This window comes from Oncorhynchus mykiss, chromosome 31, assembly GCF_013265735.2.
Source record: "Oncorhynchus mykiss isolate Arlee chromosome 31, USDA_OmykA_1.1, whole genome shotgun sequence".
Taxonomy (NCBI): Eukaryota; Metazoa; Chordata; class Actinopteri; order Salmoniformes; family Salmonidae; genus Oncorhynchus; species Oncorhynchus mykiss.
The window spans coordinates 25,998,805-26,025,817 of record NC_050571.1 but is presented as its reverse complement, the minus strand read 5'-3'; the positions used below and the strand labels follow the sequence as shown (position 1 = coordinate 26,025,817).

The 27,013-nt window shown below is 44.2% G+C and overlaps 1 protein-coding gene across 2 annotated transcripts in view; it reads right to left on the bottom strand.

Annotated features, from left to right (window-relative positions):
- LOC110504415 (dedicator of cytokinesis protein 2) overlaps positions 1–27,013 on the bottom strand; it is a 136,807-nt gene that overhangs the window by 91,911 nt on the left and 17,883 nt on the right. For both annotated transcript variants that reach the window (XM_036969568.1, XM_036969569.1), the window contains exons 17-24: positions 26,415–26,598; positions 23,600–23,697; positions 23,414–23,503; positions 22,974–23,074; positions 12,410–12,544; positions 3,851–3,959; positions 3,462–3,532; positions 1,315–1,421 (exon numbers count right to left, since the gene is read on the bottom strand). In XM_036969568.1, the coding sequence (XP_036825463.1) occupies positions 1,315–1,421; positions 3,462–3,532; positions 3,851–3,959; positions 12,410–12,544; positions 22,974–23,074; positions 23,414–23,503; positions 23,600–23,697; positions 26,415–26,598 (895 nt within the window). The remainder of the gene's footprint in view (positions 1–1,314; positions 1,422–3,461; positions 3,533–3,850; positions 3,960–12,409; positions 12,545–22,973; positions 23,075–23,413; positions 23,504–23,599; positions 23,698–26,414; positions 26,599–27,013) is intronic.

Below are 27,013 nucleotides of genomic sequence, written 5' to 3'. Positions count from 1 at the left end.
CATCAGATGGCACTCATAGGACTTCATGTTACACAATACATGTATGTTTTGTTCAATAAAGTTCATATTTATATCCAAAAATCTCAGTTGGCGTATTATGTTCAATAATGTTGTGCCTCGAAAACATCCGGTGAATTTGCAGAGAACGACATCAATTTACAGAAATACTCATAATAAACTTTGATAAAATATACAAGTGTTATGCACAGAATTAAAGATATACTTCTCCTTAATGCAACCGCTGTGTCAGATTTCAAAAAAGTTTTACGGAAAAAGCACACCATGCAATAATCTGAGTACAGCGCTCAGACACAAAAACAAGCCATACAGATACCCACCATGTTGTGGAGTCAGTAAAAGTCAGAAATAGCTTTAGAAATATTCACTTACCTTTGAAGATCTTCATCAGAATGCAGTCCCAGGAATCCCAGTTCCACAATAAATGTTTGTTTTGTTCGATAAAGTCCATAATTTATGTCCAAATACCTCCTTTTTGTTGGCGCGTTTAGTTCACCAATCGAAATTCACGAGGCGCAGGCACTTAGTCCAGACAAAGTCAAAAAGTTATCTTACAGTTCGTAGAAACATGTCAACGATGTATAGAATCAATCTTTAGGATGTTTTTATCATAAATCCTCAATAATATTCCAATCAGACAATTCCTTTGTATTTAGAAATGAAAAGGAACGCAGCTTGCTCTCATGGCCACGTGCATGATTTAGCTCATGGCCTTCTGCCAAGCCCCTTAGTCAAACAGCTCTTATTCGCTCCCCCTTCACAGTAGAAGCCTGAAACAAGGTTCTAAAGACTTTTGACATCTAGTGGAAGCCTTAGGAAGTGCAATATGACCCCATTTCACTGTATCTTGGAAAGGCAATGAGTTGAAAAACTACAAACCTCAGAATTCCCACTTCCTGGTTAGATTCTTCTCAGGTTTTCACCTGCCATATGTGTTATGTTATACTCACAGACATAATTCAAACAGTTTTAGAAACTTCAGAGTGTTTTCCATCATAATATACTAATAGTATGCATATATTAGCTTCTGGGCCTCAGTAGCAGGCAGTTTACTCTGGGCACGCTTTTCATCCGAATGTGAAAATGCTGCCCCCTATCCCAAATAGGTTTTTAAGAGAACCCTTATATCTGATCTGATAGTGGGCAGGCCTTGATCTAACCAAACAGGCCTAATGTTGAAATATCTTACTAGATAAGGCATGTGATTGGTTGGCTGCTCATATGGTAGTCAACATGGAGGTCAGTCATTGCTCAGTTGCCTAGCATGGAGGGACCTGATTGGTCAGTCTGTCTTACCCTGCTTCTGGAAGAGTTTGCTGCTGACAATCTCTGTCATGGAGGCCACCTTGTGCTTCTGAAGCTTGTCAGGAGGGATACAGGTGTAGAAGTCATACAGCAACCGACTGGAGAGAGGGAAAGAGGGAGAGAGGGAGGAAGAGGTAGGGGGTGTTAAGAGAGGGTATATAACCATATAAACATGTGTTTCCCATACCAGTAAAGCCCTGTTAATGGAGAGTCTGATAGGGTACGGAGAGAGACGGACGGAAAGAGATGCAAGGAAATGGAGAGGGGAGCTACAGTGTTAATACAACACTTTCATTTCAGTTGTAAATAGCACATGGCTCATTTCATGTAGAGTGGAAGTATTTTCTTGTTTTCTATGCGTTTTTATTCAATCAGGAAGTCTTCTAAGCTCAGGTGCGAGGCGAACGCTACCGCAGCATATATGAATAGCATTACACCATTACCACAGCGGATGAAATTACATGCGTTACTCAAAACCAAACACTAAATGCCATTCTGCCTGACCTGAGCAGACTCAGGAGGAAAGAGACACAGATACAGCTAGACAGCACAGAGACGGGAGTTGCTTCCCCAACGGCACCATGTCCCCTATATAGTGCACTACTTTTGACCAGGGTATACAGGGTGCCATTAGGGACACAGACGAGCCAAACTGACGACGGACACTAATGAAGACACCAGTTGGTGTCACCCTCAGCCCGTAATCCAATCAAATAATGATTCAACGAGCCGGTCACAAAGGCTTGGCCGCTTCGTAGGGAGATTGAGCATGGGGGCTGCCATTCCAGATTACCCATTACAGCACCTCCATTAGCCAGACCAACAACACAAATGGAATAATAAAGCCAACTGCTTTTATTTCAGTTTTCTGGACAGTAGAAATAACATTTCCGTGGTGCCTCGCATGCTAATCAGGCTCTGTAATTATTTGAGAGTAATTCAAAACTGAAACGTCATGTTATTGTATTATATACAGCTGTCGGTCTGTCTTACAGCGTCCCACGTTCCATCCCTACTTGGAGCCGGCCTGCTGGTTGTGTGTGTTAATTGGCGCTCCCATAATGGCCCAGCGTACTGCAACAAAGGGTTGACATATCAACATGGGCGCCCTCATAACAGACGTTTTACGATTATTGTTGGTCCAGTCAACTATCTTCAGGGCATCTTGTCATCTCCTCCATATCCTCACTCATTCAGTCACTGTATCTGCACCATTAGACTACATATCAACCACGATGGAACACATCAAGATGAGGATGTTGTTGTGTCTGTTGGGATCTGGTGTGTGTATTGGGATCTGTTGTTGTGTGTGTTGGGATCTGTTTTGTATACTGTTTTGTATATTGGGATCAGTTGTGTGTTTTGGGATATGTTTTGCGTATTGGGATCTATTTGGTTTATTTTGTTTATCTTAAAACCATCTTTGAGAGAGAGAGAGACACTGTCAGTCTGGTCCAGGTAACACCTCCATAACATTGTGTTGACACTCAGCCACTCCAGAGACAACAGGCCAGACAGATGTGGACTGTCTGAACACACATCTCAGAGTCACACACACACCCCAGAGAGACAAGTCTCAGACACAGGTCACAGGAAGGTCAGGCCAGAAATAAAGACATTGTCTGGAACCAAACCACTGTTGGTCATACAGAAACTAGAACCATTAAATGATACTGCTAAATTCATGTAAATGGTTAATGTTAAATGCTATAATTGTAAAAGCGTGTCGCAGACAGCCATATCTATATTCATTATGGGTACTGTAAAGGCAAGGCTGTCTGTCTTTTAGGGGTTAATGAAAGGTTAATGGAGGAGGTGTTGAGTCCCTGAGAGTTAAAGAGGACTGGGGAATAAGGTCGTGACCTTGGTAGAGGGCAGGGGGGCAGAGACAGTGTTTAAGACTGCGTTGTTTTTCTTTGTTTATGTGGAGACAATGTGATGAGACAGTCAGAGGGTCGGAGTTGGGGGACGTTGGGTACAGGTGACTGAGGTGAGGGATGAGGTGAGAAACATGTTGCTTCATATGGCATCCTGAGAAGGGTCTGAGTGATGTTGACAGTGGTTCTATTTCCTGTTCCTGTGAGATCTGTGAAAGGGGTCGCCATGGGGTGGTGGAGGCAGTGGAGGATAGCACTCACCTCAGGAGTTTGGCATCAAACACTGTCTCGACATCCTGCAAGACTGTTGGTAGGTACTTCAGAGCAGCCACCTGGAGAGAGAGAGGGAGAACGAGAGAGAGGCAGAGACAGAGAGAGAGAGAGGCAGAGACAGAGAGAGAAAGAGGCAGAGAAAGAGAGAGAGAGAAAGCGAGAGAGAGACACATGGATGGGGAAAGAATCATAAAACCTGAAATCAGCACACATGAAGACATCAATAACTGAGCAAGAGAAGAGAAGATGGAGAGAGAGTGAGATATAGAGAGTTAGGGGAGGAGAGAGATGAGTGGAGAAGAGAGGGGAGGAGGAGAGAAGCAGACAGGGGATAACAGGAGAGAGGAGGAGAAAGACAGAGAAGTGAGAGTGTTAACCTGCAGTAAGACGGTAGTGTTTTGGTCACTCGTCATCAGGTTGTTGATGGACTCAAAGAGTCTCCGAAGAGACTCCTCAAACTCTTCCTGTTCTTTTCCTTCATACAACCTGGAGAGAGAGAGAGAGAGAGAGAGAGAGAGAGAGAGAGAGAGAGAGAGAGAGAGAGAGAAGGGGCATGGTTAATGTCTAAAACAGGAATTAAAGAATTAATGAAATTATAGAGTGAATAAAATTAAAGAGTGAATGAAATTAAAGAGTGAAAGTGTACCAAACTCCGACACCATCATTAAGTTTGCCCACGACACAACAGTAGGCCTGATCACCGACAACGATGAGACAGCCTATAGGGAGGAGGTCAGAGACCTGGCAGTGTGGTGACAGGACAACAATCTCTCCCTCACCGTGATCAAGACAAAGGAGATGATCGTAGACTACAGGAAAAGGAGGATTGAGTATGCCCCCATTCTCATCGACGGGGCTGTAGTGGAGCAGGTTGAGAGCTTCAAGTTCCTTGGTGTCCACATCACCAACCAACTTTCATGGTCCGAACACACCAAAACAGTTGTGAAGAGGGCACGACAACTTCTATTCCCCCTCAGGAGACTGAAAAGATTTGGTATAGGTCCTTAAAACCTCTAAAAGTCCTACAGCTGCACCATAGAGAGCATCCTGAATGGTTGCATCATCACCTGGTATGGCAACTGCTTGGCCTCCAACCGCAAGGCACTACAGAGGGTACTGTGTACAGCCCAGTACATCACTGGGGCCAAGCTTCCTGCCATGCAGGACCTCTATACCAGGCGGTATCAGAGGAAGGCCCTAACAATTGACCAAGACTCTGTACCGGTACCCCCTGCATATAGCCTCCACATTGACTCTGTACTGGTACCCCCTGTATACAGCCTCCACATTGACTCTGTACCGGTACCCCCTCTATACAGCCTCCACATTGACTCTGTACCGGTACCCCCTCTATACAGCCTCCACATTGAATCTGTACCGGTACCCCCTCTATACAGCCTCCATATTGACTCGGTACCGGTACCCCCTCTATACAGCCTCCACATTGACTCTGTACCGGTACCCCCTCTATACAGCCTCCACATTGACTCTGTACCGGTACCCCCTCTATACAGCCTCCATATTGACTCTGTACCGGTACCCACTCTATACAGCCTCCACATTGACTCTGTACCGGTACCCCCTCTATACAGCCTCCACATTGACTCTGTACCGGTACCCCCTCTATACAGCCTCCACATTGACTCTGTACCGGTACCCACTCTATACAGCCTCGCTACTGTTATTTTATTGTTGCTCCTTAAAAATGTGTTATTTTTCTTTTTTTACATTCTACCAGTTATTACTGTTGACTGTCTCTGAATACATCCTCTACCAGTTATTACTGTTGACTGTCTCTGAATACATCCTCAACCAGTTATTACTGTTGAGTGTCTCTGAATACATCCTCTACCAGTTATTACTGTTGACTGTCTCTGAATACATCCTCTACCAGTTATTACTGTTGACGGTCTCTGAATACCTCCTCTACCAGTTATTACTGTTGACTGTCTCTGAATACATCCTCTACCAGTTATTACTGTTGACTGTCTCTGAATACATCCTCTCCCAGTTATTACTATTGACTGTCTCTGAATACATCCTCTACCAGTTATTACTGTTGACTGTCTCTGAATACAACCTCTACCAGTTATTACTGTTGACGGTCTCTGAATACATCCTCTACCAGTTATTACTGTTGACTGTCTCTGAATACATCCTCTACCAGTTATTACTGTTGACTGTCACTGAATACATCCTCTACCAGTTATTACTGTTGACGGTCTCTGAATACATCCTCTACCAGTTATTACTGTTGACGGTCTCTGAATACATCCTCTACCAGTTATTACTGTTGACGGTCTCTGAATACATCCTCTACCAGTTATTACTGTTGACGGTCTCTGAATACATCCTCTACCAGTTATTACTGTTGACTGTCTCTGAATACATCCTCGACCAGTTATTACTGTTGACTGTCTCTGAATACATCCTCTACCAGTTATTACTGTTGACGGTCTCTGAATATATCCTCTACCAGTTATTACTGTTGACGGTCTCTGAATACATCCTCTACCAGTTATTACTGTTGACTGTCTCTGAATACATCCTCGACCAGTTATTACTGTTGATTGTCTCTGAATACATCCTCTACCAGTTATTACTGTTGACGGTCTCTGAATACATCCTCTACTAGTTATTACTGTTGACTGTCTCTGAATACATCCTCTACCAGTTAGTACTGTTGACGGTCTCTGAATACATCCTCTACCAGTTATTACTGTTGACTGTCTCGGAATACATCCTCTACCAGTTATTACTGTTGACGGTCTCTGAATACATCCTCTACCAGTTATTACTGCTGACTGTCTCTGAATACATCCTCTACCAGTTATTACTGTTGACTGTCTCTGAATACATCCTCTACCAGTTATTACTGTTGACGGTCTCTGAATACATCCTCTACCAGTTATTACTGTTGACGGTCTCTGAATACATCCTCTACCAGTTATTACTGTTGACGGTCTCTGAATACATCCTCTACCAGTTATTACTGTTGACGGTCTCTGAATACATCCTCTACCAGTTATTACTGTTGACTGTCTCTGAATACATCCTCGACCAGTTATTACTGTTGAGTGTCTCTGAATACATCCTCTACCAGTTGTTACTGTTGACGGTCTCTGAATACATCCTCTACCAGTTATTACTGTTGACTGTCTCTGAATACCTTCTCTACCAGTTATTACTGTTGACTGTCTCTGAATACATCCTCTACCAGTTATTACTGTTGACGGTCTCTGAATACATCCTCTACCAGTTATTACTGTTGACTGTCTCTGAATACATCCTCGACCAGTTATTACTGTTGACTGTCTCTGAATACATCCTCTACCAGTTATTACTGTTGACGGTCTCTGAATATATCCTCTACCAGTTATTACTGTTGACGGTCTCTGAATACATCCTCTACCAGTTATTACTGTTGACTGTCTCTGAATACATCCTCGACCAGTTATTACTGTTGATTGTCTCTGAATACATCCTCTACCAGTTATTACTGTTGACGGTCTCTGAATACATCCTCTACTAGTTATTACTGTTGACTGTCTCTGAATACATCCTCTACCAGTTAGTACTGTTGACGGTCTCTGAATACATCCTCTACCAGTTATTACTGTTGACTGTCTCGGAATACATCCTCTACCAGTTATTACTGTTGACGGTCTCTGAATACATCCTCTACCAGTTATTACTGCTGACTGTCTCTGAATACATCCTCTACCAGTTATTACTGTTGACTGTCTCTGAATACATCCTCTACCAGTTATTACTGTTGACGGTCTCTGAATACATCCTCTACCAGTTATTACTGTTGACGGTCTCTGAATACATCCTCTACCAGTTATTACTGTTGACGGTCTCTGAATACATCCTCTACCAGTTATTACTGTTGACGGTCTCTGAATACATCCTCTACCAGTTATTACTGTTGACTGTCTCTGAATACATCCTCGACCAGTTATTACTGTTGAGTGTCTCTGAATACATCCTCTACCAGTTGTTACTGTTGACGGTCTCTGAATACATCCTCTACCAGTTATTACTGTTGACTGTCTCTGAATACCTCCTCTACCAGTTATTACTGTTGACTGTCTCTGAATACATCCTCTACCAGTTATTACTGTTGACGGTCTCTGAATACATCCTCTACCAGTTATTACTGTTGACGGTCTCTGAATACATCCTTTACCAGTTAGTACTATTGATGGTCTCTGAATACATCCTCTACCAGTTATTACTGTTGACTGTCTCTGAATACATCCTCTACCAGTTATTACTGTTGACTGTCTCGGAATACATCCTCTACCAGTTATTACTGTTGACTGTCTCTGAATACATCCTCTACCAGTTATTACTGTTGACTGTCTCTGAATACATCCTCTACCAGTTATTACTGTTGACGGTCTCTGAATACATCCTTTACCAGTTAGTACTGTTGATGGTCTCTGAATACATCCTCTACCAGTTATTACTGTTGACTGTCTCTGAATACATCCTCTACCAGTTATTACTGTTGACTGTCTCGGAATACATCCTCTACCAGTTATTACTGTTGACGGTCTCTGAATACATCCTCTACCAGTTATTACTGTTGACTGTCTCTGAATACATCCTCTACCAGTTATTACTGTTGACTGTCTCTGAATACATCCTCTACCAGTTATTACTGTTGACTGTCTCTGAATACATCCTCTACCAGTTATTACTGTTGACTGTCTCTGAATACATCCTCTACCAGTTATTACTGTTGACTGTGTCTGAATACATCCTCTACCAGTTATTACTGTTGACTGTCTCTGAACACAACGTTAGGCCACTTGTTTCATCCTATATCCTTGTATCCCCAACCACACATCACAATCCTTATACTTGTCTTGACCTCCCTTTCTATTATTTATTGATCTATTCCCTCCATCCCTCCATCCCTTCCCTGGTAACTCGTGTATTCTCATCACTCTCCTTTCATCTCACTCCTCCTCCCCTGTTCTCCATCCCTTCCCTGGTAACTCATGTAATCTCATCACTCTCCTTTCAACTCACTCCTCCTCCCCTATTCTCCATCCCTCCATCCCTAACTCATGTAATCTCATCACTCTCCTTTCATCTCACTCCTCCTCCCCTATTCTCCATCCCTTCCCTGGTAACTCATGTATTCTCATTACTCTCCTTTCATCTAACTCCTCCTCCCCTGTTCTCCATCCCTCTTCCTTACTCCATCTCTTCCTGTCTCACTGTAACTCTGTGGTAGATGTTAGAGTAGGAGTTGTGGGTGTTGGGGTGGGGAGGATTAGAGTGTGGCACACTGGGGCATTTGGCACAGGGGGAGGATTTAGACTGACACACAGGGGCATTACCACATAGCTCTGAGAGCCTTCCACAAGCTTCCCACAATAAGTTGGGTGAATTTTGGCACATTCTTCCTGACAGAGCTGGTGTAACTGAGTCAGGTTTGTTGGCGTCCTTGCTCGCACATGCTTTTTCAGTTCTGCCCACACATTTTCTATAGGATTGAGGTCAGGGCTTTGTGATGACCACTCCAATGCCTTGACTTTGCTGTCATTCAGCCATTTTACCACAACTTTGGAAGTATGCTTGGGGTCATTGTCCATTTGGAAAACCCATTTGCAACCTAGCTTTAACTTCCTGACTGATGTCTTGAGATGTTGCTTCAATATATCCACATCATTTTCTTTTCCCATGGTGCCATCTATTTTGTGAAGCGCACCAGTCCCTCCTGCAGCAAAGCACCCCCACAACATGATGCTGCCACCCCCGTGCTTCACGGTTGGGATGGTGTTCTTCGGCTTGCAAGCCTCCCCCTTTTTCCTCCAAACATAACAATGATCATTTTGGCCAAACAGTTATATTTTTGTTTCATCAGACCAGAGTATATTTCTCCAAAAAGTACGATCTTTGTCCCCATGTGCAGTTGCAAACCTTAGTCTGGCTTTTTTATGACGGTTTTGGTTCAGTGGCTTCTTCCTTGCTGAGCGGCCTTTCAGGTTATGTCAATATAGAACTCATTTTACTGTGGATATAGATACTTTGTACCTGTTTCCTCCAGCATCTTTACAGGGTCCTTTGCTGTTGTTCTGGGATTGATTTGCACTTTTCGCACCAAAGTACGTTCATCTCTAGGAGATAGAACGCATCTCCTTCCTGAGCGGTATGACGGCTGCGTTGTCCCGTGGTGTTTATACTTGTGTACTATTGTTTGTACAGATGAACGTGGTACTTTCAAGCGTTTGGAAATTGCTCCCAATGATGAACCAGACTTGTGGAAGTCTACAGTTTTTTTTCTGAGGTCTTGGCTGATTTCTTTGGATTTCCCCATGATGTCAAGCAAAGAGGCACTGAGTTTGAAGGTAGGCCTTGAAATACATCCACGGGTACACCTCCAATTGACTCAAATGATGTCAATTAGCCTATCAGAAGCTTCTAAAGACATGACATAATTTTCTGGAATTTTCTAAGCTGTTTAAAGGCACAGTCAATTTAGTGTATGTAAACTTCTTACCCACTGGAATTGTGATAGATTATTTCACTGAAAATGTACTGTGTCTGTAAACAATTGTTGGAAAAATTACTTGTGTCATGCACAAAGTAGATGTCCTAATCGACTTGCCAAAACTGTAGTTTGTTAACAAGAAATTTGTGGAGTGGTTGAAAAACAAATTTTAATGACTCCAACCTAAGTGTATGTCAACTTCCGACAAAAGCAACGCAATCCTGTCCTAACCCTTTCCCATAGATATGACATACATAAAATTATATGTATGTATATTATACAAAACAGAATACAGACTGATAAACAGGGTATGTCTGACCACAGTGGCCTGTTCCTGTCTGGATCTCTGTACCATTCTATCCCTGCAGACTCGTGTGTTATCTATACTGAACAAAAATTAGGTCCTAATCCATGGATTTCACATGACTGGGCAATGGGTGCAGCCTTGGGTGGGCCTGGCAGGGCATAGGCCCACCCACTGGGAAGCCAGGCCCAGCCAATCAGAATGAGTTTTTCCCCACAAAAGGGCTTTATTACAGACATAAATACTCCTCAGGACCTCAATATGCCACAGCTGTCAGGTGGATGGATTATCTTGGCAAAGGAGAAATACTCACTAACAGGGATGTAAAAAAATCTGTACACAACATTTGAGAGAAATAAGTATGGAACATTTCTGGAATTTCTTTTTTAGCTCATGACACATTAGACTAACACTTTACATAGTGCGTTTATATACTTTTTCAGTATGGAACCTAAACAGGAGAACCCGTTGAAGAACCCTTTTTGGATTCCATGTAGAACCCTTTTCACAGAGGGTTCTTCATGGAACCCAAAATGACTGGAAACATAAAAGGGTTTTTACCTAAAAGGTTTATCCTATGGGGACAGCTAAAGAACCCTTTTGGAACCCTTTATTCTAAGAGTGTAGATAAGTGGTTTAGCTCCATTCCCCACAGTGGGACAACAACACTAACTCTGCCCTAACCAAGCTCCATTCCCCACAGTGGGACAACAACACTAACTCTGCCCTAATCATGGTCCATTCACCACCATGGGACAGCAACACTAATGCTCTACTCACACCAGATGGACAGGCCATAGGGAGGGATGGGAAGAATGAGAGACATGTGTAGGGGAGGGAGGGAGGGAGGGAGGGAGGGAGGGAGGGAGGGAGGGAGGGAGGGAGGGAGGGAGGGAGGGAGGGAGGGAGGGAGGGAGGGAGGGAGGGAGGGAGGGAGGGAGGGAGGGGCTGATTGAAAGGTAGGTCAAATAAAGAGGAGCGAGAGGAAAACAGATGGATAAATAAAGACTCATGACTGAAGCAGAAAACAGATGGATAAATAAAGACTCATGACTGAAGTAGAAAACAGAGGGATAAATAAAGCAGAAAGTTATGGAAGAGAAAGAAAGTGAAACAGAACGGTGAAAGCAGGTTAAAGAAAGAGGTTATAGGAGAGAGATAACATCTAATATATTTTCTTCTTATATAAATCAGAGTTCTCTTATAGAACTTGAGAAACTTCTGATTCAAACTGATAAATCTTACATGTTGCACACTAAATCATTGATGAGTTTAGGACATGAATGATACTACAGATTCACCTACGGTACAGTATGCTCTCCTCTTGAATACTGATTCTCTAGCTAGTGGGAGGGTGCTGTAGACTTGCAGTTCAGAGAGTTTAAACGTTCTGTGCAGTAGTTAGGTAGACCTGAGAAGAGGGCTGGAACAATCCATGATTCTAGCATCACACCAGGGAGAGCAATGACTAGTACACTATCACTCTGGGGTTACTGAACCCACAATGTGGTCACACATACATGCAAGTACGTGCACGCATGCACGAGCACGCATGCACACGCACGCACGCACACGCACGCGCACGCACACGCACACACACACACACACACACACACACACTGCATATTGTCTCTAAAAACGAACTGACAGATCAACAGACCACACAAGACAAACACCGTAGAAGCACTTACAGCGCTGTTTGAGTTCTGCTAATAATCTGTCAGAATCAAATTATGTGACGCTGTTATTATAAATGTTGTTTATGATTAACATATGGAGCTGCCTTCAGCAGAGTTGACGTATAGCAGTGTCTCCTCTTACACGGCTGCTCATTCAGCACTGGGTCTACTTCATCATCAGTGTTCATTAAAAACGCCACTTCATCATCAATGCTTATTAGCAGCATTAGTGCTGCAATCAGCGTCTTTCAGAGCAAGCTGTCTCTGGGAATTAGCTCGGTAATACAATGACACTATCCCTGCGTGTGTGGGAGGGGTGGGAGAGGGGGGTGTACAACACCGTAAACGAGTGTGTACATGCGTGAGTGTGTGTGTGCGCGCATACATCTGTATATGCTTGTAAGTGTTAGATGGGGAGAAGGAGGCACACACACACACTTACTGAGAGTAAAGCATGCGTGAGCGGACGATGAACTTGAAGATGTACTCCAGGGCTTTGAGGGTGCGTAGGTAGTTCTCACACTGCTCCCCTCGACTGGACACATCCAGATACCTCTTCAACACTGACATCAACTTCCTGGGGAGGAGAGGGAGATGGGAGAGGGGGGGGAGTGGGAAAATCTTCATTTCAGCACTGCTAATTACATTTTTCAAACACACACACCACAGCACACTAGGACTATGCTTATATACCATACTGTTCCCAGGAATGGCCTTGGGCTTGTTGGCTAACTGGATTAAAACAATCCAATCCTCTCAAACAATAACAGTTATTACAGAGGATAAGACTATTACTAAAGTGCAACACAATCTGAGGATGCTGTTTAGAGGCTGTCTGAGTCCTAAACGTTAAATGTAACATCAGGAAAAATCTATAACGACATGGCTAGGACTGGGGAAGTCGGTGAGTTGACACATAGGAGGATCCTCCATTTTAACACAGATTGGAGGGGAGGGGGCAGAGAGAGGAGAGAGATGGATAAAGTGAGAAAGAGAGAGAGACTAGAGGGTAGCATTGGGTATTTTAGAGCTAAGACTCAGTGAGCCCAGTTTGATTATTCTGGCCAGCCTTCAGTAAAGTGCGAAGGTCAAGTAATCCACCTTATGCTGGTTTCTCAGCCCATAGACTTCTACTGCAGCCCTCAGGCACACAGTATTCACACTGGCACCTGGTGGCTGACTCATGCATTATATACAGACCATACCACTCGGGTCACATGCACGAGCGCTGCAAAATACATTTACACATAAACTCAGCAAAAAAAGAAATGTCTCTTTTTCAGAGATAAAAAGATAATTCAAAGATAATTCATAAAAATAAAATAAAAACTTCACAGATCTTTATTGTAAAGGGTTTAAAAACTGTTTCCCATGTTCAATGATCGATAAACAATTAATGGACATGCACCTGTGGAACGGTCTTTAAGACACTAACAGCTTACAGACGGTAGGCAATTAAGGTCACAGTTATGAAAACTTAGGACACTAAAGAGGCCTTTCTACTGACTCAAACATCAAAAGAAAGATGCCCAGGGTCCCTGCTCATCTGCGTGAACGTGCCTTAGGCATGCTGCAAGAAAGCATGAGGACTGCAGATGTGGCCAAGGCAATAAATTGCAATGTCCGTACTGTGGGACGCCTAAGACAGCCCTACAGGGAGACAGGATGGACAGCTGATCGTCCTCGCAGTGGCAGACCACATGTAACAACACCTGCACAGGATCGGTACATCCGAACATCACACCTGCGGGACAGGTACAGGATGGCAACAACAACTGTGTGGTCGGATTCGCGTTTAACATTGAAGGAATAAGCATTACACCGAGGCCTGTACTCTGGAGCGGGAACGATTTGAAGGTGGAGGGTCCGTCATGGTCTTTGGCGGTGTGTCACATCATCATTGGACTGTGCTTGTTGTCATTGCAGGAAATCTCAGCACTGTGCATTACAGGGTAGACATCCTCCTACCTCATGTGGTACCCTTCCTGCAAGCTCATCCTGACATGACCCTCCATGAAGTAAATAGAAACCTATTTTGACTTGTTGAAACAAAGGTTAGCGGTAGATTTTCGGATTCCTTCCTCTGCATGTTGAAAAATGTGATTTCTCAAATCGATGGCGCCAACTAAACTGACTTTTTGGGATATAAAGAAGACTTTTATCTAACAAAATGACACTACATGTTATAGCTGGGACCCTTTGGATGACAAATCAGAGGACATTTTTCAAAAAGTAAGTGAATATTTAATCGCTATATTTTGATGTGGGGCGCTGTTCTCAAACAATCGCATGGCATGCTTTCACTCTAATGGCTACTGTAAATTGAACAGTGCAGTTAGATTAACAAGAATTTAAGCTTTCAACCGATATAAGACACTTGTATGTACCTAGAGTTGAAGTCGGAAGTTGACATACACTTAGGTTGGAGTCATTAAAACTAATTTTTCAACAACTCCACAAATTTCTTGTTAACAAACTATAGTTTTGGCAAGTTGGTTAGGAAATCTACTTTGTGCATGACACAAGTAATTTTTCCAACAATTGTTTACAGACAGATTATTTAACTTATAATTGTCACGCCCTGACCATAGAGAGCTGTTAATTCTCTTGGTCTACTCCTTATGACGAACGTGTCAGAAGATCCCATTACAAACGGACCTAGCAGCGTGGCCAGGAGGAGAAGACATTCTGGACTTGGGAGGAAACAATGGCAGGAGATGAAAGCCTTCCATGGAAGCAGATGCAGGACAATCAACGGCGTCTCCGAAGTTCACGACCACGACGGAAGCCCGAGAGGCAGCACACGGGTTGGTCGGCGAAGCCGAGGGGCGAATCTGAGAGTGAAGAGGAATATTGGGATAGACTGATCGAGGAGTATTGTGAGATAGTTTAGGGGAGTGATGAGGTAGAGTGAATGTTTTGGTGTCTAGAGCAAGACAGTCGCCGTGAGGAGCGTGGGACCAGTCAGGCACCATGTTTTGTGGAGATAAGCAATGTGTCTCCAGTGCGCATTCACAGCCCGGTGGGTTCTGTGCCAGCTCCTCGCATTTGCAGTGCGAAAGTGAGCATCCAGCCAGGACGGGTTTCCTCGGTCCAGTATATCCTGCGACGGCCATACGTACTGTGTCTCCAGTGCGCCTTCACAGTCCAGTACGTCCTGTGCCTCCTCCCTGCACTCGCCCTGAGGTGGTTGTTATCAGCCCGGTGCCACCTGTACCGGTCCCACGCATCAGGCCTCCAGTGCGCCTCCACAGTCCAGAGCTTCAGGCGACAGTTCCCAGTCCAGAGCTTCCAGCGACAGTTCCCAGTCCAGAGCTTCCGGTGACAGTTCCTAGTTCAGAGCTTCCGGCGACAGGTTCCAGTCCAGAGAATCTTGCAACAGTTCCCAGTCGAGAGCTTCTGGCGACAGTTCCCAGTCCAGAGCTGCCGGCGACGTTTCACAGTCCGGAACCTCCTGAGACGGTCCACGGTCCGGAACCTCCTGAGACAGTCCACGGTCCGGAACCTCCTGATATGGTCCATGGTCCGGAACCTCCTGAGACGGTCCACGGTTCGGAACCTCCTGAGACGGTCCACGGTCCGGAACCTCCTGAGACGGTCTACGGTCCGGAACCTCCTGAGAAGGTCCACAGTCCGGGAATCTCCTGAGACGGCCCGTGGTCCAGAGCCTCCAGCGACTGTCTGCGGTCCAGAGCCTCAAGCGGGGATTCTCAGTCCAGAGCCTCCTGCGAGGGTTCCCAGTCCGGAGCCTCTTGCGAGGGTTCCCAGTCCGGAGTCCCCTGCAACAACCCACGGTCCGGTTCCTCCGGCGACGATCCACAGTCCGGAGCATCAGGCAACGCGCACCGGAGCCGCCCCCGATGGTAGATGCCCACCCGGACCCTCCCCTATTGAGTCAGGTTTTGCGGTCGGATGTGATTTAGGGTGGGTTAGCTAGGGGAATTGTATTTCTATGGTGGCCTGATATGGTTCCCAATCAAAGGCAGCTGTTTATCGTTGTCTCTGATTTGGGATCATATTTAAGTAGCCATTTTTTAGTATTTAAGTAGCCACAAAGCACCCATTGTGCTTTGTGGGATCTTGTCTAGATATAGTTGCCAGTGAGCATTATTATTAGCTTAACGTTTCGATTGTTCGTTTTGTTCTTTGAAGTTTTAATTTCCAAAATAAAGGATGGAAACATACCAAGCTGGTTTACGAACGTGACAGTAATTCAATGTATCACAATTCCAGTTGGTCAGAAGTTTACATACACTAAGTTGACAGTGCCTTTAATAAGCAGCTTGGGAAATTCCAGAAAATGATGTCAAGCTTCTGATAGGCTAATTGACATCATTTGAGTCAATTGGAGTTGTACCTGTGGATGTATTTCAAGGCCTACCTTCAAACTCAGTGCCTCTTTGCTTGACATCATGGGAAAATTCAAAGAAATCAGCCAATTCCTCAGAAAACATTGTACATCTACACAAGTCTGGAACATCCTTCGGAGCAATTTCCAAGCGCCTGAAGGTACCACGTTCATCTGTACAAACAATTGTACGCAAGTATAAACACCATGGGACCACACAGCCATCATATCGCTCAGGAAGGAGACGCCTTCTGTCTCCTAGAGATGAATATACTTTGGTGCGAAAAGTGGAAATCAATCCCAGAACAACAGCAAAGGACCTTGTGAAAATGCTGGAGGAAACAGGTACAAAAGTATCTACAGTGGGGAGAACAAGTATTTGATACACTGACGATTTTGCAGGTTTTCCTACTTACAAAGCATGTAGAGATCTGTCATTTTTATCATAGGTACACTTCAACTGTGAGAGATGGAATCTAAAACAAATATCCAGAAAATCACATTGTATGATTTTTAAGTACTGAATAAGCATTTTATTGCATGACAGACAGTGGGGCAAAAAAAGTATTTAGTCAGCCACCAATTGTGCAGGTTCTCCCACTTAAAAGGATGAGCGAGGCCTGTAATTTTCATCATAGGTACACTTCAACTATGACAGACAAAATCAGAAAAATAAATCCAGAAAATCACATTGTAGGATTTTTTATGAATTTATTTGCAAATTATGGTGGAAAATAAGTATTTAGGGATAAAATTGTAGACCTGCACAAGGCTGGGATGGGCTACAGGACAATAGGCAAGCAGCTTGGTGAGAAGGCAACAACTGTTGGCGCAATTAGTAGAAAATGGAAGAAGTTCAAGATGATGGTCAATCACCCTCGGTCAGGGGCTCCATGCAAGATCTCACCTCGTGGGGCATCAATGATCATGAGGGATCAGCCCAGAACTACACGGCAGGACCTGGTCAATGACCTGAATAGAGCTGGGACCACAGTCTCAAAGAAAACCATCCGCAACATACTACGTCGTCATGGATTAAAATCCTGCAGCGCATGCAAGGTCCCCCTGCTCAAGCCAGCGCATGTCCAGGCCTGTCTGAAGTTTGCCAATGACCATCTGGATGATCCAGAGGAGGAATGGGAGAAAGTCATGTGGTCTGATGAGACAAAAATAGAGATTTTTGGTCTAAACTCCACTCGCCGTGTTTGGAGGAAGAAGAAGGATGAGTACAACCCCAAGAACACCATCCCAACTGTGAAGCATGGAGGTGGAAACATCATTCTTTGGGGATTCTTTTCTGCAAAGGGGACAGGACGACTGCACCATATTGAGGGGAGGATGGATGGGGCCATGTATCACGAGATCTTGGCCAACAACCTCCTTCCCTCAGTAAGAGCATTGAAGATGGGTCGTGGCTTGGTCTTCCAGCATGACAACGACCCGAAACACACAGCCAGGGCAACTAAGGAGTGCAAACCTGGTCAAGAACTACAGGACACGTATGATCTCTGTAATTGCAAACAAAGGTTTCTGTACCAAAAATTAAGTTCTGCCTTTCTGATGTATCAAATACTTATGTCATTCAATAAAATGCAAATTAATTACTTAAAAATCATACAATGTGATTTTCTGGATTTTTGTTTTAGATTCCGTCACTCACAGTTGAAGTGTACCTACGATAAAAATGACAGACCTCTACATGCTTTGTAAGTAGGAAAACCTGCAAAATCGGCAGTGTATCAAATACTTGTTCTCCCCACTGTATATCCACAGGAAAACGAGTCCTATATCGACATAACCTGAAAGGCCGCTCAGCAAGGAAGAAGCCACTTTTCCAAAACCGCCAGAAAAAAGCCAGACTAAGGTTTGCAACTGCACATGGGGACAAAGATCGTACTTTTTGGAGAAATGTACTCTGGTCTGATGAAACAAAAATAGAACTGTTTGGCCATAATGACCATCGTTATGTTTGGAGGAAAAGGGGAGGGGCTTGCAAGCCGACGAACACTATCCCAACCGTGTAGCACGGGGGTGGCAGCATCATTTTGTGCGGGTGCTTTGCTACAGGAGGGACTGGTGCACTTCAGAGAATAGATGGCTTCATGAGGATGGAAAATGATGTGGATAAATTGAGGCAACATCTCAAGACATTAGTCCGGAAGTTAAAGCTTGGTCACAAATACGTCTTCCAAATCAACAATGACCCCAAGCATACTTCCAAAATTGTGGCAAAATGGCTTAAGGACAACAAAGTCAAGGTATTGGAGTGGCCATCACAAAGCCCTGACCTCAATCCTATAGAAAATGTGTGGACAGAACTGAAAAAGTGTGTGCGAGCAAGGAGGCCTTCAAACTGACTCAGTTACACTAGCTCTGTCAGGAAGAATGGGCCAAAATTCACCCAACTTATTGTGGGAAGCTTGTGGAAGGCTACCCGAAACGTTTGACCCAAATCAAACAATTTAAAGGCAATGCTACCAAATACTAATTGAGTGTATGTAAACTTCTGACCCACTGGGAATGTGATGAAAGAGATCAAATCTGAAATAAATCATTCTCTCTACTATTATTCTGACATTTCACATTCTTAAATAAAAGTGCTGATCCCAACTGACCTAAAACAGGGAATTTTGTTTAGGATTAAATGTCAGGAATTGTGATAAACAGTTTAAATGCATTTTGCTAAGATGTATGTAAACTTCCCACTTCAACTGTAAATGTTTAATATCCATCAGTTTTATGATTATTCATTTGAATTGCGCGCACTCCAGTTTCACGGGAAGTTAAGTTTGCTGAAAATAAAAGCAGTTGACAATGAGAGGACTTTACTTTTTTTGCTGATTTTACATGCTATTCAATCATTCACCCACACTGCTCGCTCGCGACTACATAGCCAGGCGCTAAAATAGAACTTGGTTATTTTTGTGAGACTTGACGCGTTGCAAGTCCCGACTCTCCCATCTCCTCATTGGTTTTTAGGAGCATATTCCCATGTGTGTGATTGAAAGATGAACTGAGGTCCACACTCCAGTTGGTGGAGTTAATGCACCTTAAAGTTGTTTGCCAGCGATTCGGTTGACCGTTTTATGTATGGATTAATTGTCGGAGTAGAGGACCTTGTGCATTTCAGGTAAAATACCAACTCAACTTTTATATCCCAGGACAAATTAGCTAGCAATAGCAAGTTAGCTAGCTAAATTGGCATACATGTTTGCTTTTCGACCCGTCCCCAAATGAATATAGTTGGTTCAGAGTTAGTTTTGATATTTCAACCTGCGTTTCCAGATCCTATCTGTGGTGGATGGACAAAATCAACATGCGCGCGATTGTGGACACACATGCAAGCGGTATGGTCAGCATTTTACACACAGGATCAAGATAGATACACTACATGGCCAAAATGTTTATGTGGCCAAAATGTGGCCAAAATGTTTATGTTCCTCCAAATTATGTGGACACCTGCTCGTCGAACATCTCATTCGTAATCATGGGCATTAATATGGAGTTGGTCCCCACTTTGCTGCAATAACAGCCTGCACTCTTCTGGGAAGGCTTCCCACTAGATGTTGGAACATTTCTGCGGGGACTTGCTTCCATTCCAGCCCAAAGAACATTAGTGAGGTTGGGCACTGATGTTGGGCATTTAGGCCTGGCTCGCAGTCGGTATTCCAATTCGTCCCAAAGGTGTTTGATGGGGTTGAGGTCAGGGCTCTGTGCAGGCCAGTCAAGTTCTTCCACACCGATCTCAAAAATCAATTTTTGTATGTAACTCGCTTTGTCCACGGGGGCATGGTCATGCTGAAATAGAAAAGGGCTTTCCCCAAACTGTTGTCACAAAGTTGAAAGCACAGAATCGTTCAGAATGTCATTGTATACTGTAGCGTTATGATTTCTCAGGTTAAGTTCTCCGCCAATCCCAGATTCGTCCGTCGGACTGGCAGATGGTAAAGGGTGATTCATCACTCCAGAGAACGCGTTTCCATTGCTCCAGAGTCCAATGGCAGTGAGATTTACACCACTCCAGCCAACGCTTGGCATTGCGCATGGTTGTCTTAGTTATGTGTGCGGCTGCTCTGCCATGGAAATTCCATTTCATGAAGCTCCCAACGAACAGATCTTGTGCTGAAGATGCTTCCAGAGGCAGTTTGGAACTCAGTAGTGAGTGTAGCAACTGAGGACAGACGATTTTTACGCACTACGTGCTTCAGCACTCGGCAGTCCAGTTCTGTGACCTTGTGTGGTCTCCCACTACGTGGCTGAGCCGTTGTTGCTCCTAGACATTTACACTTCACAATAACAGCACATACAGTTGAATGGGGCAGCTATAGCAGGGCAGAAATTTGACTAACTAACTTATTGGAAAGGTGGCATCCTATGACGGTGCTGCGTTGAAAGTAACTGAGCTTTTCACTAAGGCCATTCTACTGCCAATGTTTGTCTATGGAAATTGTATGGCTGTGTGCTCCATTTTACATACCTGTCAGCAACAGGTGTGGCTGAAATAGCCGAATCCACTAGTTTGAAGAGGTGTCCACATACTTTTGTATACAGTCCCTTCAGAAAGTATTCAGACCCCTTGACTTTTTCCACATTTTGTTAGTCTTATTCTAAAACATATTAAATAGTTTTCCCACATCAATCTACACACAATACCCGTTAATTTAACACATTTTTTACATTTTTGAAATAACATAACTAATCTGAAATAACATAAGTGTTCAGACCCTTTACTCAGTACTTTGTTGAAGCACCTTTGGCAACGATTACAGCATTGAGTCTTCTTGGGTATGAGGCTACAGGAGTTACTCCCATTGTTCTCTGCAGATCCTCTCAAGCTCTGTCAGGTTAAATTGGGAGCGTTTCTGCACAGCTGTTTCCAGGTCTCTCCAGAGATGTTCGATCGAATTCAAGTCCGGGCTCCGGCTGGGCCACTCAAGGACATTCAAAGACTTGTCCCGAAGCCACACCTGCGTTGTCTTGGCTGTGTGCTTAGGGCCGTTGTCCTGGTAGAAGGTAAACCCAGTCTGAGATCCTGAGTGCTCTGGAGCACATTTTCATCAAGGATCTCTCTGTACTTTTCTACCTTCATCTTTGCCTTGAGTCCCTGCCGCTGTAAAACATCCCGATAGCATGATGCTGCCACCACCAAGCTTCACCATAGGGACGGTGCCTGGTTTTCTCAAGACATGGCGCTTGGCATTCAGGCCTAATAGTTCAATCTTGGTTTCATCAGACCAAAGAATCTTGTATCTCATGGTCTGAGAGACTTTAGGTGCCTTTTGGCAAACTCCAAGCGGGCTTTCATGTGCCTTTTACTGAGGAGTGGCTCCCGTCTGGCCACTCTACCATAGAAGCCTGATTGGCGGAGTGCTGCAGAGATGGTTGTCCTTCTGGAAGGTACTCCCATCTCCACAGAGGAACTCTGGAGCTCTGTCAGTGTGACCATCGTATTCTTGGTCACCTCCCTGACCTTGGCCCTTCTCCCCCGATTGCTCTAGGAAGAGTCTTTGTGGTTCCAAACGTCTTACATTTAAAAATTATGTAGGCCATTGTGTTCTTGGGGACCTTCAATGCTGCAGACATTTTTTGGTACCCTTCTCGAGATCTGTCTCGACACAATCATGTCTCGGGCTCTATGGACAATTACTTCGACCTCATGGCCTGGTTTTTGCTCTGACATGCACTGTCAAACGTGGGACACAGGTGTGTGCCTTTCCAAATCATGTCCAATCATTTGAATTTACCACAGGTGGACTCCAATCAAGTTGTATAAACATCTCAAGGATGATCAATGGAAACAGGATGCACCTGAGCTCTATTTTAAATAAGGTATTTCTGTTTTAGAATGTTTTATACATTTGCAAAAATGTCTAAAAAGCAGTTTTTGCTTTGTCATTATGGGGCATTGTGTGTAGATTGCTGAGATGTAAAAAATATTTATATTTAATTAAATTTTAGAATACGATTATTGTGAATACGTAATTTCCCTAATAATCCTTCACTCGCGCTAAAGAGGGAAGTTTGTGCTGCTGGTGCTGCCACATGTGCAGATCAAATATACAGCTGGAACTCTGATTCAGCCTGTTTACATGTCCTAACAATTATATAGATTGCTCATAAATAAATGTTTTAATTGCCGTATGCTTACCTTGATTTTGACCTTACACCGATTAAGATAAGCAGAGTAAAGTGTTTACATGACTATTGCCATACTCGACCTACTGCCATAATCAGTTTAAAATGGAATTATTAGTGTGCATGTAAACATACCATACCCTACCTGAATCCAGCACTATCATGAGGCCTACATCATCTGTCATCATAATGCTAATGATGACACACGTCATTCAACAGTGGAAAATCAATGTGTTCATCATCTCCTGTGGAAATGTCATTATGAGTCTGACATGTTGAGTCATTATCAATACAGCTTACTGCTTTAACTACACCGTCTTACTAGCAATGGGAAAGTGATGGCATTTCCAAGGAAATTGGAAATGCAATACATTATTATTACAATGATGGCATTAAAGTCTTCATCAGGCTGCTTCTAAGACAATAAGACAGTGAGACAGTGAGAAGAGGAGGAGTTGGACACGGGAAGAGGAGGGGTTGGACAGCGGACGAGGAGGGGTTGGACACCGGAAGAAGTACTGACTTGTAGGCCAGCGTGGCGCTGAAGTGTTGTTTGATGTAGGCCTCCAACACCGTGTTAAAATGCTGGAACTTCCTGTCTGCTATCAGACCAATGATGTAGATCTGAGACAGAGAGAGCGAGAGGTAGAGAGAGGTAGAGAGAGAGTAGTAGAGAGAGCGAAATGGGGAGAGAGAGGTAGAGAGAGAGAGGGGAGGAGAGGAAGGGATAACAGTTGTATTTGATATGGTGAGAGAGTTGGCCTCATTGGTACAAAGACACACAGACAAGCAACAGACAGACATACAGACATGTTTATTCAGAGTGAGAATAACAGAGGCATATGGATAGAGATCGAGAGACAGCCACATGCAACATGAAACTGACTGACAGAGAACAGAGCAGGTACAAGAGTGACAGAGAATATAAGTGAGAGACATGAACACGCACACACACTCACTCACCAGGGCGTCGAACACTAGGATGTCGTAGTCGTCAGTCTGGGAGTGTTCCATCATGATGGTGAACAGAGCATCCAGAGTGTCCTGGAGAAACTAGGAGGGGAAGAGAGGCCATGAGATTACACACACACACAGTAGACAGACACACACACACACACACACACACACACACACAGTACACACACACACCTTGACCACTTCCTCTCCGTCGATGATCTTGAGTTTCTCCAGGTTTTCTTTGAGGAGCTCAGGACGAGTCCTCCATTTCAGTAGACCCAGCAAGCCCACTGAGAAGGAGAAAGACAACAATCCATCAATCCACAAATCTATCCATTCTTTAATCCACATATCTATCAATCCATCCATCAATCCAAAAATCCATCCATCTATCCATCAATCCATCCATCACTCCACATGTCCATCCATCCATCAATCCATCCATCCATCCATCCATCAATCCACATATCCATCCATCCATCATCCATCTATCCATCCATCCATCCATCCATCAATCCACACATCCTTCCATTAATCCATCCATCTATCCATCAATCCATCCACCATAACACACATCCATCCATCAATCCACATGTCCATCCATCCATCCATCCATCCATCCATCCATCCATCCATCCATCCATCCATCCATCCATCCATCCATCCATCCATATCAATCCACATGTCCATCCATCCATCCATCCATCCATCCATCCATCCATCCATCCATCCATCCATCCATCCATCAATCTACAATCTATCCATCATACCACACATCAATCCATCCATCCATCCATCAATCCACATACCCATCCATCAATCAATCAAATTGAATCAATCAAAGTGCAATACAGACACCCCACCTAAAACCACAAACAGCAAGCAATGCAGATGTAGAAAAACTCCCAAGAAAGGCAGGAATCTAGGAAGAAACCTAGAGAGGAACCAGGTTATGAGGGGTGGTCTGCCATCCTCTGGATGTGCCAGGTGGATATTATAAGAGAACAAAGCCATCCATCAATCCATACATCCACATATTCATCCATCCACATATCCATACATACATCCATTCACATACCCATCCATTAATCCATCCATCCATTCATCCATCCATCAATCCATCCATCCATCCATCAATCCACATATCCATCCATCAATCCATCCATCCACATATCCATCCATCCATCAATCCACATATCCATCCATCCATCCACATATCCATCCATCCACATATCCATCCATCCATCCACATATCCATCCATCCACATATCCATCCATCCATCCACATATCCATCCATCCACATATCCATCCATCCACATATCCATCCATCAAACCATCCATCCATCCATTAATCCACATATCCATCCTTCCAACTATCAATCCATCCACCAAACCACATATCCATCCATCCATCCATCAAACCACAAAAAAATCCATCCATCCATTCATCCATCCATCAAACAACATATCCAACCATCCATCCACCAATCTATCAATCCATCCATTAATCCACATGTCTATCAATCCATCAAACCACTTGTCCATCCATCCACCAATCTATCAATCCACATATCCATCCACCCATCCATCAAACCACATATCAATCCATTAATTAATTCATTCATCCATTCAACCATCCATCCACCAAACCACATATCAATCCATTAATTCATTCATTCATCCATTCAACCATCCATCCACCAAACCACATTTCAATCCATCCATCCATCCATCAATCCAACCACATATCAATCCATCCATCCATCCATCAATCCAATCACATATCAATCCATCCATCCATCCATCAATCCAACCACATATCAATCCATCCATCCATCAATCCAACCACATATCAATCCATCCATCCATCCACCAAACCACATATCAATCCATCCATCCATCCATCAATCCAATTATACATCCATCCATCAATCCACATATCCATCCATTAATCAATTAATCCACATATCCATCCATCCACAAATCCATCCACAAATCCATCCATCCAATCCATCCATCCATCCATCCATCCATCCATCCATCCATCTATCCATCCATCCATCCATCCATCCATCCATCCATCCATCCATCCATCCATCCATTCACCAAACCACATATCAATCCATCCATCCGTCCACCAAACCACATATCAATCCATCCATCCGTCCACCAAACCACATATCAATCCATCCATCCGTCCACCAAACCATATATCAATCCATTCATCCATCCAGCCATACTTCCTTTGAAAGCCCACATGACTTGGCCCCGCCCTGGGGGTTTGAGGGGGCTTGTTGAGGGGCCAGAGTTTTTGGAGAAGCCCTGTTTAAGCCTTGGCCAATACAATGGAAATGAACTAGGAAATCAATTCAAGCACCAGATTTAGTCCACGTGGAAATGGGTCTTTGGCAGTGAGAGGGAATGTACACATCGCCCCATTCACGGTCACTTTCCCCTGCCCAAGTAGAAACACACAAAAAACAACATACGCTCCCTTCTGTATGACATAGACCATGGTAAGCTCCCTACGTAGTGTAGACCACTGAAGCCCCTGTACAGGTGTTAGTGTTCAGTAATGTCTTCCTCAGTAGTGAACCTGCCTGCCTGCTGTCCATCTGTTGACTGGGAGTACAGGTCCAGGTAGAGATGGATCATATCCCTCATCCGGACAGCTGCTCTTTGTGTGTGTGTGTGTGTGTGTGTGTGTGTGTATGTGTGTGTGTGTGTGTGTGTGTGTGTGTGTGTGTGTGTGTGTGTGTGTGTGTGTGTGTGCGTGTGCGTGTGCGTGTGCGTGTGCGTGTGTGTGTTATATCTGGACTGGTGATTAACACTGCAGCACAGTTATCATTACAATGATGAACTGGCTTCTTCAGCAACAGCTGTTACACAGCACCTGTATGCCATGCCAGGGCCCTGGCTGTGTGTGGGGGAAGTGCATGTGTGCGTTTGTGTGTATGACAAAACTACGACATACTCTGTCTGTTCTGAGACCACACACACACACACCATTTTGAGTGAGCTTGGTGGAGCAGACGAGGGTTGAGATGGTGAAGCTGTCTCTGGAGCTGACAGACAGGCCTCCTACACTGCTGGTGCTGCGGCTCAGTGTCCCCGTCTTGTGAACGTCCACATAACGCGTAGAGGGTAGGGACAGGTACGAGTTCACATCCTCCATACGCTTACTGTCCCCCTGTAGAGAGAAGGAGAGAGACAGAGAGGGTGGGAAGAGAGAGAGGGTGTGAGGAGAGAGAAAGAGGACCGAGAGGGTGGGGTTATAGAGAGAGAGAGCGTAAGAGAGAAAGATGGGAGAGAGAGAGAGTGCGGTAAGAGAGACGGGGGGAGAAAGAGGAGAGAGAGAGAGAGAGAGAGAGAGGGTGAGGTGATAGAGAGAGAGGGGGGAGAAAGAGGAGAGAGAGGGGGGAGAGAGAGAGTTTAGAGAGGCTTTAGTTTGGGAGTGAATCAACAGTAATTCATCTTCATTCCTTTTAGCACTTAATCAATAATTCCAGTTCATTTGGCAGTGAATCTATAATTATTCAGTTAGCCTGTTCAGTCGGTTGTGAAACTTTAATAATTCAGTGTCCTTGGCGATTTGGCTGTGACTC